The sequence below is a fragment of the Ceratosolen solmsi genome, unplaced genomic scaffold (genome assembly GCF_000503995.2).
Source record: "Ceratosolen solmsi marchali unplaced genomic scaffold, CerSol_1.0 scaffold29, whole genome shotgun sequence".
Classification (NCBI taxonomy): Eukaryota; Metazoa; Arthropoda; class Insecta; order Hymenoptera; family Agaonidae; genus Ceratosolen; species Ceratosolen solmsi.
The window spans coordinates 4,864,411-4,886,330 of NW_011948417.1; the positions used below are offsets into that span (position 1 = coordinate 4,864,411).

At 26.8% G+C, this 21,920-nt stretch overlaps 1 protein-coding gene across 1 annotated transcript in view; it reads left to right on the plus strand.

Annotated features, from left to right (window-relative positions):
• Positions 1–6,898, plus strand: part of LOC105359700 (potassium voltage-gated channel subfamily KQT member 4-like) — an 80,414-nt gene extending 73,516 nt beyond the window's left edge. The window contains exons 15-19 of the mRNA XM_011496348.1: positions 329–434; positions 498–735; positions 2,358–2,626; positions 4,247–4,305; positions 6,844–6,898. Of these exons, the coding sequence (XP_011494650.1) occupies positions 329–434; positions 498–735; positions 2,358–2,626; positions 4,247–4,287 (654 nt within the window). The 3' untranslated portion in view covers positions 4,288–4,305; positions 6,844–6,898. The remainder of the gene's footprint in view (positions 1–328; positions 435–497; positions 736–2,357; positions 2,627–4,246; positions 4,306–6,843) is intronic.
• The last annotated feature ends 15,022 nt before the right edge of the window (positions 6,899–21,920 follow it).

The following is a 21,920-nucleotide window of genomic DNA, read 5'->3' on the forward strand; positions in this document are numbered from 1 at the left end:
TAACAAATAACTAATGAAAATTTACATTAAATCACAAAATTATTTTTAATATACACACACACGCACGCACGCACGCACGCACATACAAACACACATGTACTTTAAAAGTAAACTTAATTTATGATTGTACAAGAATCTTTCATCTGCACTCGGTAATCTTTTTTCACTTTTTTACAAAATCACCATACCAAACTACTATTCAGTATTGACTAATCAACGTAGTAAAATGAAATGACTCGAAGTTTATTAATATATTTAAAATCTTTCAGAGCGATGGTTACAACAATTTATAAATATCGATACAGTCATGAAGCATTATGCTCAACAGGTAGATGACATCGAAATGAAGCTCGATCAGCTTATCGAGCTCTACATGGAAGATCGGAAGCGATTATTGGCACTGCCAATATCAGAGACGAAGGGTATCAACTCGGGTAATGGCCGCGGAGGCGGAGGCGGAGGCGGAGGCGGAGGCGGAGGCGGAGGCGGAGGCGGAGGTGAGTGCGGCCCGCCGGAAACGACGCTTTCCGCGGGCATCGTTGTACCTGGTAACTGTGGTTTTGTACTCAAGCCGATCCTCGTGGATAAGCAATTATCGGAGCCAAATTCCCCGACAACAGGCAACTTTCGCGAATCCGAGAAAAGTCATCATCATTATCACCACGTTAAGCATAGGCAGATGCACCGAGGACATTCGGATCTTGGGAGTCGAGTAAAAAAACGAGTTACTTTAAGGTTTGCATTATCATTGTGTGTTTATGGATTTTCATCAGGTGGAAAGAAGAGTTGGAAGGACATTGGTCTATCGATGCCTAGAATATTGAAGACATTTTTTCAAAATATAGAGCTTAAATAGGCAGAGGGTATTGCCTAAATTATGAAAAGTTACATAAACGAATGCAATATTGTTTAAATATATCATTAATCATATTATTTTCAATATTGGCGAATAGTTTTACATTTTATCCAAATAGACGAAGAATCTTTATAAATATATATATATATATATATATATATATATATATATATATATATCGGAATCAACAAATAAATGAAAAAATACTATAAATATTAGATCTTTGAAATAAACATTTTGCATATTACAATTTCTATTCAAATTTTCCAAATACAATGAATAAATAAAATACGTTGATTAAGTATTTAACAAATACAATTATAATTATTTAATATTATAATTATTTAATAATATATTGGATAGTAAAATCGAATAATTAGTTATTACATTAGCTTATGTTTTTAATAATATTTTTAACAAAATACATAGAGATATAAATTTTTACATACACATATATATATATATATATATATATATATATATATATATATATATATATATTATAGTATATTATACTCATTGTTATAAAGTTATATTGCAATATTATTTATAAAGATGTACGTAAGTCTATCTATGTAATATATGTGAGAAATGTAATGATTAAAATTAATTAGATTTTTAATTAATTTATTATATTTATATCTAATTATATTTAACTTCCATGCCATTTATCAATAAATGCTTAATGGAATACTGTCAATGTTTACTGTTACGGTAATGATGGAAATATTCTAGATAAAGTACATTAAATTTAATTAATTCATTAATGCAGATGTTACATTATCATAGAATTCCTTCGTTTAATACAATAATATTTATCTATTTTAACTCTGAGTCGAAATTATAACGAACATTTCTTACCCTTTATATTTTAAGTGAAAGTAAATGTTTTAGCCGCAATTAAGACAATGAATTCGTAAGTTTAATTAATTCTGCATAATTTTATTTTTATTTTCGAATGCGGTTTTATCATTTGAAAGTCATTTTAATCTATAATGTTTTTAGTCTAAAATTTCAATAGATAAAAGTACAATTGCTTAATGTACTTGCGAAAAATTCTATTTACTGCATAAATTTTCAAATTCCTATAATATGTGTATACTTTGAGCTTCAATATGCAATAAACAATGTAGAAAATTAAAAGCCTATTATAACGTGATTTTTCAAAGTAAAATGTTGAAATTGGTGTTTTTCATTACACAGATCTACAATCTTATATTATATCTTCATAAATATAATCCTTAAATTCAAATATTTCGAAAGAATACTTTATATAAATATTAAAATAATTTAATATTGCTCGATGTATTCCAATGCTACTGTCAATCTATCATGTCCTAACGGTCGAAAAATGCCCTATTACATACATAAATGGATATTGGATGTTTAAGGAAATCCAAATTTTTTTGTACCTTCCTCCCTTATTTAGCAGGTATTTACGATTAGAATGCACACCGATGAACGCTCTACAGTCTTATCTTACGAAGCTTGACGTCCGCAGTTCTATACCCTCGCATTTGATGCTTCCTGGGGAGTCGGGAGCCGCTCTTGGGAAGCCACCACGTCTGCCTACATCACCAACTACTAAGACATGTCCGTCGGCGATAACAACCCGTCAGGGTGATGTTGTCATAATGGTGCCTCCTCTATGTAGCTCTGACTCGGAAAACAAACACTCGGAAGACTCCCAAGTTGACGTCTATTCCTCGGGCGTCATGTCCAACCTTGCTACCGCCAAAGAATTACCCCAGAGCTTGAAGGAATCCTCCAGTAAGTGTAATCCAATTAGTTCAAAATATTTTTTATCCCTTCTCCCTCACTCACTCGCTCATCCTCCCTCTCTACCAGACTTTATTATATCATTTTTTACAAATTCAGTATGTGAGCTATTATTTTCTTAGTATATATATAGATATTAATAATTATCAACATAAGAAAAATTTTTTTTTGATTTTTTAGTACATTGAATTTCAAATTACATGTAGCATTTAAATTCGAAATAAATATATACTTTTTACGAAATATAATCTTAAAAAAATAATAAAACTTTTATTTTACCTTAATTTTCATTTTATAGACAAGAGAATTGAGCTGTAACACACACCAATATTTTATTAATGAAACATTCTTTCTACAATAAAAGCGAAATAAAAACGAAATAAATAAAAAAAAATAATAATAAAGTATCGTTATAAAATATTATCTTAAGTAATAATATACTTTTATATCCTTCTCTTCTATCGCTTAACATAATTAATATCGAATGAATTCGTACATCTTTGCTTTTCCTTGAATTGACAGAAATGGATAAATTTTAAGTATCAGCTTGTAAATTACGAACATTCAATTGGAAATTACACATTTATTGAATAATCTTACTAAGTCGATAAATTCTCTATTAATGTATTTATAGAGCGCGTGAAGAATTGAAAAAATTTTTATAATACATTCGGAGATACCGAAGTATCGAAAATCTTTCAACACAATTCGAGAATTAACTTTACTAAAGAAATTTCAGCTGCAACTTTTGTCGAACACGAACTTTTAAACGTATTTATGATTAGTAAATATCTCGTTAATATAGTAGTTGTCAGTTCCGATTTATTTTTGCTTTTAATTACCAAATAATAATACGCAATACGATATGAAATTTTGAATACGATATATTTTGAATTTAAAAATTGTTCAGCTTAAACGCAGAGAAATAAATTTCATTCATTTATTTATTACCTTTGTTTTATATTATTTATTTTTTCTTTCTTTCAATTGCTATTTATTTATTATCATTATATTAGATAGAATTTCTCTCGAGGGTATTAATTTTACACTTCTCTGTGTAATATTTTAATTGACATTTCAGTATAATGAATAATTTAAAAATAAATCTCCTACAATTTCCTCGATAATTTCTAAAATCGTTTTCACAAACACTCCTCTTACATCCTTTATTTTTTTTTTTTTTTTAATGATCGTACTCGCGCTTATCTGCGTGTGCAATATTTTAATATAATATATTTGAAATAACCAAATATTTTTCCCTAAAATTTTAATACATTCTGTAATAGAATTCTGTTATTATTGAAATACAAAATAAAGAAAATACTTATGAAAAAGTATCGTCGATATAATCGAACATACAGCAAGATAAAATGATATTGTGCATATGTGAAATAGGAGGGAGGAGAATGAAGATAAAAAAGCAGACAGTAAAAGGATTTATATAATTATTAGAAAAATCCTTAGTTGAGCGTATATATATATATATATATATATATATATATATATATATATATATATATATACACGCATGCATTCGCACTTTACGAACACGCATGCGTTTTTGCATAGACATACTCGAATTCGACACGTATATCTGTGTCCGTTTTACAGCCTCGCTGAACACTACTCGCTCGTCTACCACATCGTTATAGCGAAACAGATACTTTACAGTAAGTTCACCCCTTCCCCTGTAATGCATTCTGCCACGTATTCAATGCTCTGTATTTGCGCGTAGTTTAGCATTTAGACTGTAGAATTATTCCTTTATCTTATAGTTTACTTCATAAGCTTATCATTTTGCATTGATTAAAGTCTGAGAAAACGCACATTAAGCCGATTATGAATTACAATGGGCATTGCCGCGAGTCTTGATAACCTTTATAATCTTGATATTTACAGAATGTACTGGTACAATGATAAAAGTTATCATCATTTGACAAAATGAGCGTTTTCCTAAGAATAATTAAAGCATCATTATTTACACAAATTGAATAATCAATCGAATATCCTTGTTATTTACACTCAATATTTATTTTTTACGCTTAATTTATATATATATATATATATATATATTTATTTATTTATTTATTTCTTATAGCGATATATTTATACATTACTTAAAATTCTCTGAATTTTGAATTTCATTCGTTTTATATTTCTTGGCTAGTTCAATAAATTTTCCATATTCCATAGTCCATAGGCTCATATATTATTTTTCTTTCTCAAAACATAATTTTGCTAACAATATCCTAATAAAATTTTTTTCATCTTTTTATATAATTTTGAGGTTAAAGAAAAACTTGTGACTTACTTTTTACTGTAATTTAATAAACAAATGAATATTTTTGTTACAAAATGTACATATTCAATACAATATTTTATTACACAACAAATAAACACCAATTTTTCTGACATTATTCATAAAAAAAAAAAAAAAAAACTACTACTCGCCAAATTCAATAGATTTTAATTAAGAAAATGAACATTTAAATTAGAACGTATTAAACGAAAATTAATTCTTTAAATTAATTTTTTTTTAAATAATACATTTGTTAAAAAAAATTATAAATTCACGTAAATAAAATAAGCATAGAGATGGAACGAAAATAAAATACACGAGAATCAAAGTCATAATAATCACTTAAAATTTAAAACATAACAACTTTAATTCAATTTATAAAAATTATAATTACCAGTTATTTAATAAAAATATTATTGTATTTCTGTATTTCATTATTAATTAAAAATAATTCGTATCGAAAAGCATATTCTATTATGTTTATACGTACAATATTGAAAATGTATAACTTTAATATAAATTAATAAAAAAAATTGGCAATTAATAAATTTATAATACTCTCGTTCTTTCATCGCTTTTAATTATTTTTTTTTTCTTCAAATCTATAATTTTACGGAGTCTCTCTTTTGTTGCATTTTGAAACGTAAAATAAATCGTATAGGTGCTATCACTTTATTTGTACAAATTTTGGATAAAATATACTGATAGAAATAGAATTTTGAGGCATAAAATTTAGTAACATACCACTTTTTAATATTAACAATAAATTGATTTTTATTTTATTAAAAGTTTTAATACTATAATATAGATATAAACTTTTATCTTTATGTTGTACTCTTACAAAGAAATTTAATCAATTAATAAGTGTATTCTTTCTATTATTTATGAATGAAGTTTCACTCTTACGCTTATTTATGAAAAAAAATTTCTATTCTCAGAAATTAACTTATGTTAATTTAGCAAATTAGTCATAAAACTCTGTAAAATTGACTAATATTATGATTCTATTTAAGAATTTTTGAATATAATGGAAATATTAATTATGAAACAAATTGCATCACATAATATCAACTAAAAGGTTTAACTTAATTTCGTCTCCTCTTATAGAGAAATAATAATGAATATTCAGAATTTTAATAATTCATTATGAAAAGTTTCTTTACAATTTGACTTACGTTGCATGGATTTTAAGTTTAGTTTTATAATTAAATCTGGAATATTCTAATTTGCATTGAAAAATATATATAAGTCATGGTAAAAGTATATTAAACATGTGTAAAATTATAAAGTTAACTGGACTAAATTTACATTTACTAATTATTGCAAATATCGAAAAAGCATTTGAGTTTTCAAAACTACAGACTATTAGCAAATTTCGATAAATATTTTGATTTCAAAAAGACATTTGTTGAAAACTGATGTATTATTTAACCTAATAAATTAAAATACTAAAATTGATGTAAATAAAAGTTTGTAAGTAAAAAAAATTTTTACTTATAATTTAACATCCCACGGCAATTTATTTAAATAAAAAAAAAAAAAAAAACTTATATAAATATTGTCGAAAGGGCTATATAAAAGCTTATATAATCGTTGATTTGTTCTTTTTTTTTTTATCTACGAATAAATCTATATTTCGAAATAAAAAACTGCTATGATAAACAAAAAGCGATTAAATTTATTCATTTGGTTCCAATTGAATTATCAAATGCTACTTTAATAATTTATTAATCCAATATCACCCAATTCTATGCACTTTGTACAAACATGTCTGTCAAAATAAGCTACTGCATAAGATTATAACAATAATAAACATTGTTAACAGATTCTAGAGGCGAGTTATGATTGAGAGCATGCAGCACATTAATATAAGTGAAGGAATTAATAGAAATATGTCCGATGTTTTCAGATCGTATGGACCGTCACGAGGGGATATACTCGGCAACGAACTCCGAAGAAGAAGATGAGGAAGAAGAAGAAGATGAGGAAGAAGAAGAAGAAGAAGAAGAAGAAGAAGAAGAAGAAGAAGAAGAAGAAGAAGAAGAAGACGACGACGACGACGACGACGACGACGAGAACGGAGAAGAAGAAGAGGATGAAGAAGAGGACGAGGATGATGAGGAAGATGAAGATGAGGATGAGGAAGAACACGAGCCCGAGTACGACGAGGAGGAGGAGGAAACATCGTGTGAAAATACAGCGCTCCTCGGTATGTCAACCTCACGGACCCAAATCATCGTGACGCCGAGTTTGGGTCCCGTGCAAATCACGTGTGATCATTCCTCGCAGGCCCAGGACTTCGAACATACGCACTCTCGTTCCTAACCACAGGCGGATTGCAGAGTCGACTTGTTTCTGCATTGAGACAAGACTTTCTCTGCATGACTACTGCACTTACCTAAATTTTTCTTTTCATCTCTTTCAATCACTTCGTAAATGAAAAATAGAGTCGAGTAAGATATGATAGAACTTAAGGTACAACATTTGCACAAAGCGATTCGCTCGAACTATTAAGTGAATTTCGCCCACGTTATAGAGAATTCCGTGGAAAGTACTTTACTCGACTTAGCTTTTAAGTAGATTGACGAAATTTACGTCCACAGATAAAAGCTTGACAGTTTTTACACCTTCGAGCGATTGACGTAAAAATTTCAATCTAATAAGTAAGTCTTTGTTGTCAATTATGTTGGTATCGCTATCATCATAATCGAACTAATGATAAAGTTGTTTTAAAAATAATTTCGACCCGCTTGTTGGAAATACGCGTGAATTTATTGCCATATAAGAAAGGCTTTTCGATCAATGATTTATAGATAGAACTTGAATTATATTTAATATTAATACAATTGTTCATAAGTTACAAAATTTAATTTTAATATGATAATAAAATCAAACTAGTACTTGTCTCTTAAAAATCAATGAAGTTGACTCGCCGATATCTCACGCAATTTAATTGGCCTGCAAAAAAAAAATATATATATCAATAAATTAATTTAAATTGTTCGTTAATGATGTAATACGTAATTTATAATGTATTGAAACAAAAATTTTCTTGGTAATTTTCAATAAAAAAAAAGAAAAAAAAAATTAAATAAATCTACTATAATTTTAATAAATTTTTCAAATTCTAACATTTTATCAAAAACGATTTTAAAATTTGAAATCTTATTACATTTTGCAATAAGCAAATTACTAATACATAGTACATTTTAACAATTAAATTTTTGGTCATAAACAAATTGAGAACGCTTCTAATGATATGAATTTTATCTATAATTATAATAAGTGTTGAAAGTACACTTTTTATAAAAAAAAAAAAAAAAAAAAATATATATATATATATAGTATTTAATCGAATAATTTGGTAATTTTACTCCAATTTTTCATAAACAGAAGAGCTTGATAGAAGAACATGTAATATTCATTTTTCTTTGTTAAACTCGTATATAAAATATATTACTTGCTCTTATTAAAATTAATATCCAGCATTATACGATTTAAATTTTATTATAATAAAAATTACTTTCCCAATACATATTAGTAAGGAAAAGAGATAAAAAGAAGCAATTTCTGCTTAGAATATTAATAATAAAAGCTGTAAATAATAAAATATTTTTGAATATACATAAATTATTATAAATGAAATAGAATTATTTTCAAAAGCTTCAAGCTTGTGTATTATGAAAAATTCTGTAATATTAATTAATAGAATCGATGTTAATAAGACTTATTTTCAAATTAAATTATACATTTCAGATGCAATAAATTAAGTCAACGGCGACAATTACAGCGGCATTATATAATTAAAAGTAACTATTCAGTAAAAATTTATATATATATGCTAATGTTAATTTAATAAAAATAATAAATAATTTTAAGATTAAAATATTCTATGTGCAAATAATAATTATGAATTTAAAATAATTGCCGACTTGCTCGTCATTTTTTATTATTATTCAATAGTATATACCAGAAAATTTTATTGAAATTATTTCTATCGATAAAATATTTTCATTATATTCGTAATAATTTTCAATGCATAACTTTCAAGGATATAAGTAAAACGTTTTCATATTTTGAAATTATGTTTTCTTCGTTCAGATATTATAACCAAAAATAATTAGTATTTTATGAATTCTTTTATTTAATTAGAATTAAAATGTCTTATCGACAGTTATCAAATTGGATAAGTATAGAGACTATTGATTGAAAACTGTAATATATTATAAAATTTTCAAAATGAAAACAATTCTTATTAAATATGAATTGAAAATATTATTAAAAAGCTTAAATCGTAGTTAAAAATTGGAAGAACATTTATTAAAATCAAGTTTCACCTTGTTAGAGGATAAATAGAGATATAAATAAATTTATCGTTACAATTACGCCAATCTTCAATCTTTCATTTCAAAATTAATTTTGCATGAATTCACAAGATTAATAACTATTTCTATAAATAAAATAATTCTACATATGCATTAAGAGAATTTTAAAAAGTTTTTTATAAACCAGACAAAATGCGAAATTTTGATATACTTTCAATCTCAATAAGCCTCTGACAAATTATGACCTAATATTTCATTTTTACAAAAAGTTTGTACAATACAATTTATTAAATTGACGCAAATATTTTAAACTTAAGATAAGATATAAATTAATAACTAACTACATATATGATATTTCGATTTAAGTAGAAAATAATCAAGAAAATACTTCAATACAGAATATAGCTTTTTATTTATTAATATGTTAAAGTTTATCCCTCTGGCAGGGAATCGCTTAGAATATTATGTTATTTATTTTTATTATATTTGTGCCAAATCAGGCATAAATAATTTAACGTGCGAAAGCTTTACGAGTAAAGTGGTAAAGAAATCATGAAATAATATGCGAAATATGAAAGCGATATTGAAATTGCTGTACATCACAACGATCTCGACTTCACAATTAATATGTATCCAAATAAAAATGATGATGCCATCGACTCGCGTTCAACAATATTTTCCTTATTGTTTATCTTTTAGGATGAAAAATTGCGCACAATGTAGATAATATTTATGAAATAATAAGAAACAATATAAATATACCGTTTTTGTCTAATATTCATAAAAATTGCCATAATTAATAATTAAATTGCATTGTAAGAAAAATAATAAATTTAACTATTAAAAAGTCGAATGCCGTGATTTTGTATATCACCGGTTTTATTAAAAATAAAATTCTTAAATTTCATATATAATTGATAAAATATACAATAAAGGAAAAAGAAAAAATAAACTACTTTAAAAATATCATGAAATTATTGCTTAAAAAAAACTTTTTGTAAATCTTTTATGAAATGTGTTGTAATATTTCTTATTATTTAGTTTTATCATATTGCTCATTATTGTTTTAATTATATTTCTTTACGTATATTCGAGTGTTAATCTTCAAGTGTAATTACCGAATTTTAAAGCATTGCTTTAATATTTTATATTAAATGCATAATCCATATGCATATGGATTATGAGAAATAATTTTTACGTTATTAATTAAATATAATCGGTGGATTAAGATATCTATTAACTAAAATAAAATTTTACAGATTGTGCGTGCAATTTGTAGCGTTTAAGTATAATTTTATAAATAAAATTATCAATTTTAAATATGTAAAGTGAGATTACATAAACTATATTGATAAGCATGTTACGACGAAAAATATTATGAAATATAAAAAAATTTGAAGAAGTTCACAATTCGATGGCGGAAAGGTCATGGCATAAATTGAAATAAATTCCTTTTAAGCAATAAGGTCGTGATATTAACAGGCGCTACGCAATTTATCAAAAAAAAAATAAATAAATAAATAAATAAATACATAAATAAATAAATAAATAAAATTAAAAAAAATAAGCGATAAATACTGTATTACTGTAAAATAGAAATAAGAAGAATTTTTTATGTAAACTATGACAGATACAATTGAGCTTAAGTAGTAGAACCATTGTTATTATGGTTGACTTTAACTGGCTTTCTCTTGCTAGAATATAATCGTAAATAAAAGATAAAATTATGGTTTACAATTATAATAGGTTAATAAGATATAGGCAGCAAGCATAACGAGAATTTTAATTAATTGCTTGCGTCTTTTATTCATTAAAATACGATCGTGTTTATACAATTTTCAACGTTTACTAAACCGAGAACTATAAATTACATTTAATATTATTTCTATAATTTATTTAAACGATAGGATAAAAATAATAAAAGCTACACAATAAAGTATAACTTAGGGCACAATAAATACGCTTATAATATATTTATATTCTTGTGTATGTGTATAGATATATTATACACATTTCATCACGCAAATATATATATATATATATATGTATGTATGTATGTATGTATGTATGTATGTATGTATGTATGTATGTATGTATGTATGTATGTATGTATGTATGTATGTATGTATGTATGTATGTATGTATGTATGTATGTATGTATGTATGTATGTATGTATGTATGTATGTATGTATGTATGTATGTATGTATGTATGTATGTATGTATGTATGTATGTATGTATGTATGTATGTATGTATGTATGTATGTATGTATGTATGTATGTATGTATGTATGTATGTATGTATGTATGTATGTATGTATGTATGTATGTATGTATGTATGTATGTATGTATGTATGTATGTATGTATGTATGTATGTATGTATGTATGTATGTATGTAAGAATGTATGCATGTATGCATGTATGTATGTATATATGTGTTTGTATGCATTTGTGTGCCCCCTCCGCGCGTGTGTGTGTGTGTGTGTGTACCTATGCCTATATATACACATAAATATGAATATGTTGCCGTCATTATATACATACACAATATTAAAATATTTCTCAATTTTACAGTATAAATTTTTTTTTTTTTTTTCAAGTAAAAAATGTAGAAAGTAATAATATAAAATTTCTAAATATATACTCTAAGATATAATTCTTTAGTGGTATCTAAAGTACTTATACTGAAAATATTATTAATCTTAAAAATATATGAAAACGTGGCAATTCGAACTTTCCATCGAAATAAGAATAAAAATTGTCTAATTTGTGAAAAATCGTCGATGTACGTTCTTTATATGCAACAATTTATAAAAATATTATTAAAAGACAAAAATGTATTATAAGAATGTTAAATTTTTAACAATTTTTTTTATTATTTTTCTAACAAAAAAAAAAAAAAAAATGAAAATCAGAGAGATCTTAAATTATCCTATATTTATCATAAATACCTAATTATTTGATTTTATTTAACTCGTATTATTAGCATTAAAGCATAAAATAAAACTATTTCTCTTTAAATATTTACAAATCTCGTATTTATCTATTTCATTGGTATAAACGACACTTAATAACATCATACGAGCAACCCTAAAAAACTAAACGAATAACTATTTCCCCTTTTAAATAAATAGTCAAATAAAATAGAATAATTTTTTAGTATAATTTTTCAAACATAAATTCTTTATGTAATATTACATTTGATTTAATTATTTAATTTTTGTAATCCAATCTTACAGTCCTTCGGAAACGGTAAGTGACTTAAAAGTGCTTGTATTGACATTGTAAATCTATTACCAAGAAAAATTTGCGAAGCTTTTATTAAGAAAATTAATTAAAAAAATAAAAAAAAAAAAAAACAAACAAACAAACAAAGAACGAATAATAGTCTAATTAAAGATAACTATAATACTCTAACTATAATTCTTATATGCGCGTGAATATTCATATAATAAACTTTTTATGCACTTGGGGCGAAATGTAAAAAATGTAGAGCATCTAAAAAAAACAAAATAATATACATAACTGATTTGTGAATCTAATTATTGTATAAAAGTGTTCTATATACAAATGAAACAAAAACATAAAAAATACCAAACGATTACGTAGATAAAGGTACGTTCGAGAAATTTTTATCGATCTGTTTACTCTCTTGTCAACAAGTGATTGCTCACTAATATTATTATGATTTCTATTTAACGAACAATTATACATAAAATAATATTTGGCCAATTTTGTTTTATTTTTGTCCTTAATACTTCATTATCTACTACTAATGTTACAACATACGTTAATTTTTCTTACGATCACACGTATGCAACAAGTATTCAAAGTACATTAGTATCCAAACATACTTCTTTATGACCTTAAATTATAATAATTATTTTAACAAGCTTTTAAAATAATAATAAAAAAAAAAAAAAGGTATACTGAATAATAATATTCAGTTGAATTAATATCTAGTAATAGGAAAATACTTGATCACATATTTACTTAACTTGGCAGTAAATACGACACAGATTCAACTATATATTTGATTAGAAAAAGTATGGGATTATGCGGATATCTAATGTATAAAACGAAAAGAAATATCAATCAAAAATATATTGTTCTAGATTATAGATTTAATCGAATGAAATGCTAATATTTCGGTGAATGAAATGAAAATTTCGTTTAAAAGTTTACAACACAATATTTTTAACACAAGATATTTAATTGGTAAAATATTGGTAAAACGTTAGCAAAGCTCTAATTTTTAAAAGAAAAGTTTGAATAATCTTATTGTAATCTTGTTCTGATACTTATTTGCAAAAAGAAAAAAAAAATCATCTTTAAACTCATCGAAAAATATGAATATGCGAACATTAAAGTAACGTGAATAAATTTTGAATGATCAGTTGTAGAGGGACCAGAAAGTTGTGTAGTTATAACAAAGTTCGAGTTTTCCCTGTCAGGCAAGTTTTTTTTTTTTTTTTTTTTTTTTTTTTTTTTTTTTTTTTTTTTTTTTTTTTTCAATCTTATGTTATAAAAATAGCGCTTATAAGCGATAATTAATATTCTCTTATGTAATATAAATGTATTAAGTGGGAAATAAATTTAGATAATTGATACATTTTAATAAATTAAGATGTTTAGCAGCCAATAGTTCAGATGCGTATAATCTGTCATTGCGAAACTCATTTCTGTTTCAGAATAATTTCTCGATTATTTATAAAGTAGATCGTTTCGAAATTACACTAGTAAATAAAATAATATAAAGGCGATATTAAACGAACCGTACAGCGCCTTAAGTTCCATTCGCGTTATCTCGAATTTGAAATTAAAGCCGACGCGATTATCTGATCGCTAAACGAAAATGACACGTCAATGAGTACTACTATTGCTTTGATATAAATCTTATCGTAAGACTCTAGAAAATAAAAAATAAAAAATATTTGCAAAAAGAAACAGTAAATATTAAAGCGATTTTCATGGAATCGGGACGTATTTCAAATGTAATAATAGAGAAAATAAGTGAAATGAAGGATTTGAAAAATCTGAAATAAATATATACATTTATTTTATAATTATTGTCGTATTTATTCAATTCCATATTTCATTTCCCACACATTTATCTATTTCTTCCTTATATTTATAAAGTATATTAAATTTTTTATCAGAGGTGGTCATCACCTTTCCTGTAAAACCCTTTCAATATCATTATATTAATATAATTTGTGTTATGATTTTATCAATTTATATTTACGACCAATTACTTTTAACCAATAACTTTTAACCAATTTACTCGTAACAATTACTTTTTCCATTTAATCAAAATTTACGAAAGTTTTTTTTTGTTTTTTTTTTTGTTTTTGTTTTTTGTTGTTTCTTTTATTTTTATCAGCAACGATAAAGGTTTGTCAAAGACCGCGCGTTAAGCTGCCACCGACAAACTCCCAAAGAAACTAAATTAATCACTCTTTTTTTTTTCGTGATCAATGCTGATTGATGGTTTTCTGTAAAGCGTAAATTTGTAAAGAAATTTCGAGCTTCGAGCTTTGATTAGCGACTGGTAAGGTCACCTGCTAACAAACACCATCACGTCATAAACCTTGAAACTTTCTCCCATAGGTTACCATAGATTTACGTTGGACGAACAATTCTTCAAAGCTTATTTGATTTTTGCATTGAAGAAATAGCATCGATTCCAATGATTTATATATCACAATTTATATAAAATTTAACATCAACAATCATTTTATAGATAAGAAATTCGCATCAATCACTATTTAATAAAATCTAAGTAAAATTCCTCGCGAGTTATTTTATATTCCGTGAAACGATTGTTGAATTATCGAAAGAACGCTTCAGGCGAAAGCGGTTACAGTGTGTCTGAAGATGAGGTTAGATAGCAACGAATATCATGACCAACACCAATGCTCCACAACCATACAAAAGAATTTCCTCCGATATCTCGCGCGCACTACTAGCGCTCTTACGATGTTATGGAGTTTGGGTCGACTGGCCTCTACACAGAATAACATCACAAACGGATAACTATGGATCTTCTGATCTAAACGTACGTAGTATCTGAGCCCGCAGTGCCGATGATCGCCACGATGATACTCATTGACTCACTTGTGCTAGAATGATAGCTCATGTACTAAAAGAGATATCTTTTCGCGATATGGTCGCGAACAGTTTCCTAAAATCGGCATCATTTACTATTGGCAAGGTAGGGAAAAAGTCAGATAAGATGGAAAGCCATCCGAGAACATAAAATTTGCCACGATTAAAATTAAGTTATAATAACTATAATACATAATGGCCGGTTTCTCCCGTAATATTTGAAGTTCCAATCTATGCTTGCAATCATGAAATGGAAAAAATAGTGAAATCTAGTTATGTCTATTGCGACAAGACTTGGAAAGACCCTCCGTAAACACGATTACCAATATAAACAGTGAGATGTTAGAAATATTAGCATTTCCCAATGTATTAAATAAATTCAATTTATTGATTAAATCTAGGAATAGAAAGAAAACGTTTGAATAAAATAGACTCTCGACACGTGTTTTGAAAATTATAAACAAAATGCATATTTGTTATATTCAAAGTACATTTAATGACTTACTGATATTAAGTTTAATATTTTTGCCCAAGAATGAGAGTCCAACATATAAATGCTAAAATGAACTGTCAATAAACTATTAAGCAAAATATTTGTATTTTTCATATAATATCTAAGAAATATTATTTGATAAATTAATAGTGTGACCTTACCAACGAACGTCGTCGAAATTGTTTAATAAATATCAGTCGATAAAAAAATACTTGTAGAACAGCAGAGTTCAATAATATGTTTAATTATTTTTGTTAGAATATTTCATATAAAGTTATTTTTCATTTAAAAAAAGAAAGATAAATATATATATATATATATATTTTTTTAATGAATAGTTATCACAATACTGATTACCATTAAGAGATATACAAAAAAAATCTTAAGTATAATAAAAATTTCTACTGCTTTATTTCATATTCATTTGCAATTCTGATCAATAACAAATAATAACAAACAATAAATATTTACGAGATAATGAACTAAATTAATACAAGTATCTCCAATTTTAATAGAAATATAGGTGCTTAGATTTATTTAAATCCATTTCCAAATATCTTCATTCATAATTAATTAATTACTTATCTGTTTTATCTTGTTTGCAATAATCATAAATATAACTAAACATTGTAATATTAATACTTATTTAAATAGATAATTGTGTATGTCGGCGCATATGTGTGCGTGTGTAAATTAAACCTTTAGGCAATTAATTTATGATGTTATTACTTCTTAAAATATCTGTAGACATAAACTTAAACTTAATATACATTTCATTACTTTAATATATATTTTTAAATATAGTAACGCTATAAATTATTGACAGTGGTATATATAATTAAGTATCTATTAAAATCTAAATACGTCACTGAATATATGTACTTTTTACATAGACAATATTATAATTAAAGCTAGCCTTACGCTTCCAGAAATATACTTGAAAAACATAATAAATACATAAATAAATGGCTAAGCAATAATTATTAGAATATGAATTTTATCAGAATTAATGTCCGTGCTTACGATACTAAAAATATACTAAATATAATCTATATTTAGGGGAATAATTACGCTTAATCAAAAAAGGATTAAGTGCTAATTGCTTATACATTATAGTCGATTCCATTATGAATTTAGAATAGACTTATATGTGCTTAAAATTAAATAGAATTATAAAAATATCTGTATAAAAACATTTATATTATCGCTAAAAACGGTTGTTTAAAAATAGAAATAATGATAAAAATGTCGATGAAAAAATAAAATAAAAAAAAAAAAAAAAAAAATCGTGTCATGTTGACAATAAAATTTATATTCATATTGTATACAGAAAGAATTTTCAAGGCATCTAAATCTTATATTATCCATTTGTAAATTATAAATATTTTTATAAAAAATTAAATATAAATACGTAATTCTATAATCAATATCCTTTTCTACACTTCTATAAATACTACAATTTCAAATGATATTACGTATCAATCGTTTATGATTTAAAAAAAATGCGTAATTATTATCTATAATTTTAAATTTAACTTACAATAATGTATTCTATAATTTTATAGTTTTATTAACAATGCTAGCTATTTTCATCTATTAATAATATATATATATGTATATATATATATATATATATATATATATAATATATTTTAAGACAAAGATTACCTTATATTTTTATTATTTTATTTATAAATTGTTTATAACATTGCTATAAAATATTCATAATAATTTTATTTACGCCGTATATATATGCCGTATATGTTCAACATTTCAAACAATTATCATCTTACAATTTCATTAATTCTCTATCCTATTGATATGTAATGGAAACTAATTATAAACATTCTTATCACAATTCTTTATTATTAGCATTAAATTTTTACTCGACATCCCTCACAGAGATAAATATAAAGTTTTTCACTTCTTTCTTTTCATCGACACACCTCTGAACTTCGACTTAGTCAATCTGCATTTATTGTCTCCTGCTTAAGGTTCGCGTGATTTGTTCCTATTATCTACCACCGAAATCAATGACCCAAGCAAACAGCCGAACAATGAGCGAAATATCGCACATACGTTATTGTATACACGCTCAACGTCATTACGTAGTACCAAAACAACTATTTGTGAACTTTCACCATAACAATTTATTGCGCGGTCTCGAAAATTTACGAGTGATTGTGAACGGAGGCGGCCAAGGGGACGCTGAAAACCACTTACTCGTGAACTTTCGAAATTCCTTGGACGGAAAATGTTAGCGCTTTAGGGTGAGTACTTACATCGAAACTATAGGGACTTTGATTTTTCGATGCCGCGACTGTAGTTCTTCTCGTATTATTGATCTCACGATATATTATCGGGCCGTAGTGTCGAGCAACTTAGATAAAAATCATAAATTAATAATAATCTCGATTTCTTAAAAGATTCATTTCGAAAAGATTAGAGAACTTATGAAGATAATAGATAATTTTTCAATTTATAAAGAGAACGTCGACAAAAATGTTAGTTATAAGTCATTGCTATATATATTTAGTGTAAATATTAAATAATACAGCTCGATCGTTTAAATTTTATGACAAACAACATAAAATAGATTATGAATACGCAGAAACATTCGCAGCAATGAAACTTTCTTAAAAAGCTGCAAACGTCATTATAATTATGAATACTTAACGAGAGGTAGAATTTTCTTAGTTATCATGACATAATTGTAATTTTTAGGTACAATTTCGTTTATACGAGTTACTTAGGTCTGTCATTAAAAGACTTATTATAATTATATGTTGAACATGTATAAGATCTCTATCTACAAAGTAATTCTCCTTAAATAAAAGAAAAATTAAAATACATTTAATAATATATTTATCGAAAACATATGCAATTGTCAGCGAAAAGACAAAAATTAATGTTTAAATAAAGGTTTAAACTCATCTATACTTATTTCGAGTAACATAATGAAGTAACATAATGAGCAGCGTGAAGAGAATTCTTCATCCTTATGATACTCATTATCCATGTAAACACATTTTCATTAATATAACTTTAATATAACCGTTAGCATATGCATATTATTTATTTACGTCGGTCAATCAGGTTCTGTGCACTATTTACGTTTGAAAAATTACGTCTTGTGGGTCTTGTGGGTGTATGGATAAATGGTAAAAAAAAAAAAAAAAAAAAAAAAAAAAAAAAAAAAAACTTCGATGATGATTCGTAAGAACAGGCGCGACTGCAAAATTTTCACTAATAATAAACAATTATATAACAAGATATAGGACAATCGTAGATTATTATAATATTATAATGGCAATTAAATGCGTTATGTGATTGAGAAGAGAAGAAAGGAGAAAAAGCATTGAATTTTCGTTATTGCCGACGTATGTTGTGCCGACTAATAGGCGAGCCGTGAAGTATCATCATAAACCTGTATGTCGCTCATTATCATCGCTCATCAATATGAACGACAAAACTGTCTCTCAACTAATCCTAAAGTTAATCAATCTGCTCAATTGCACTGGGTTGGCTGTGACAGGATTACGCCGATGAATAGATATATTCAGCCCATTTAGTCGGACAACGAAATGACGCTCTCGTGTTTAGATGGCCGATTATTATTATCATCAGGCAAAGAAATAACTGATCCGCTCAAATCCTCACTCATCCGCATTCTACTCTTTAATCGCCTTTACGAATATATTAAAATATTTAATCTTTTCTCAAATTTACATCATTTATATTATCATCGGCTATTTTTCACTATTATTCTTGGAAATCGCTGATATTTTATATATTATCAGGGATAATTGTTATATTTATTCAACGAATTCGACTTACTATATACACACACGGGCATTTATAATATCCAGGAGATTGAGATCCACTGATTATATAAGCCATTCGTCTTTAAAGATCTATGAAATCTCGAGGCATAATTATTAAAATGACATATTACAGCATAATCCTTTTTATCTTTTAATTCTTTTAATTTCTAATTGATTTAACATTTTCATGGAATCTAATTTTCTGCAATAATATAAAATAAAATAAAATAAAAGAAATAATATAATTGAAGTTCGAGCGTTTAACTGCGTTTTACTAAAGGCTTGTGCGATACATATACCAGCGCAAGACTATAAATAAAAGTCCTTCTCGAAATTCAAGAAGGTCCTTTTGTTTTTACGAAAACACGAGAAATTATTTACTCAAGGATTAACGAGACCGCGCAGCTGTACGTAAAGCCCGGGAGGTCCTGTTTATCTCCGACGTACTCTCTTTGTCTTTGACACTGCGACGTATCTCGTTCCATAGGAGCGACAAAAGTACATCTAAACGGCGACGGCATCTTCAGGAGCACAAGCGCACTTATCGAAAAGATAGGCGTCCATATTTGTCCTTTCTCGGAAGACGCGCTTTGTTGTTTCAACGTTAAACAGTAGAGCGGGTGTCGGTCCATCTGTCCGAGATCTTAACGGTCGAACGTTTATCGGCCAGCGTCGCGAGCGCCAACCCGACACCGATATTTTACCATCGCGCTAAACAAAAATCCAGAAGATGATGGAACTTAGCTCCCGCCTTCAGCCATCAGCCCGTCCTCATCCCGTTTAAGCTCGCGCCTCGGTTAGCAAGGATTGGCCTCCGTTAATCCAATGGCTTACATTTGATGGCGAAAGTGCCGCGGGAGCGTGTCACGTCTTTATTTTTAAGGCGCCGTCGATGAAGAGCTTTGAGCTTCCGCGGCCTGCACTCCGCTGCAGCATATGCCATCTAAATCCACGGTGTCTCACATTTATAAGTGTAGAAGTGTAGAGGGAAGATAAGGTTGATTAAAACCATTGAGCAATGGTACGCCATTCTAACATTAATCTCTGTTGCTTTCTGCTAGTGTTGAGATTGCCGGCATTCGACTATCGTCCTTATCGCTATTTTTTGTTTAACGACAATTACTTTTTGGGCATAAATGAAAGAAAAATCATTACACTTAGTATGAGCCATTGCCTTAACATTTTTATAAAAATCGATTTATTTTTACATGTTACAGCTGTATTCTATAATTTTATTTATTCGATATCCCATCATTTGCAATTTTTTTTTTTTTTTTTTTTTTTTTTTTTTTTTTTTTTTTTTTTTTAGAGAATATGAATATATTTATTAGGATGATATCCTTATTAACAACTCAATTACAAATTCAACTACAATCTAACCATCCGTAAAATTATGAAAAATAATATTGCAATTATGTAAACGAAACGCTACTGCCATTATATAATTAGTAAATATTTAAATTAAGTATAAGTGATAAAATTTGGAAATATCTGCGACATAAAGAGAACAAAATTATCTTGATGAATTATCATAATTTTCATATTGCTTATTTGTAATATAAAAGAATTGCAATATTATAATACGATATAAACATTATATAATAATATATTAACTTTTAATAATTATTATTATTAACATTTTTAATAGTAATGCGAGTACTGAAATCGAACAATTTTCTATGCTAAAGAATACGGACAATTTAAGATTAATAATTATATTCCCGTTGATTGCATAATAACTGTACCTCTTGTTTCCCAGCATATTCGAACCCCATGAGATATCAATCAAATATAGAAAATACTTTGCTTAACTTCTTGAAATAACATTTTTTTCGCCTTTTTCACATTTTTTATCTCTTTAGTGTTCTCAAAATAACTGATCATGCAACTAAATCTTAAGTCACAACTTCATTTATCGCTAGTTATGGTTGTAAAGAAATAATTCTGGTTGTTCCAAAATAGTTTTACTTGTATTGATAAACGTTTTCTTAACGAAGAGTTCACTCTATTCTCGTAGCCAGGTGAATGAATGCTTGCAGCTCTGCATAAACACATAAAAGTCAGGAACTTAAGCTCGCTACTACTGTCTCTCACTCATATTCTCTCACGCACGCACTCACACGCTCGTGCTCACAGTCTCTCGCTTCCCCTTTCCGTATTAACGGGCCCTCTTTTCTCACTTAATGTAGTTGATTTCTTGTTTTATTTTTTTCCTCGACAGAGCTTCTTAACGC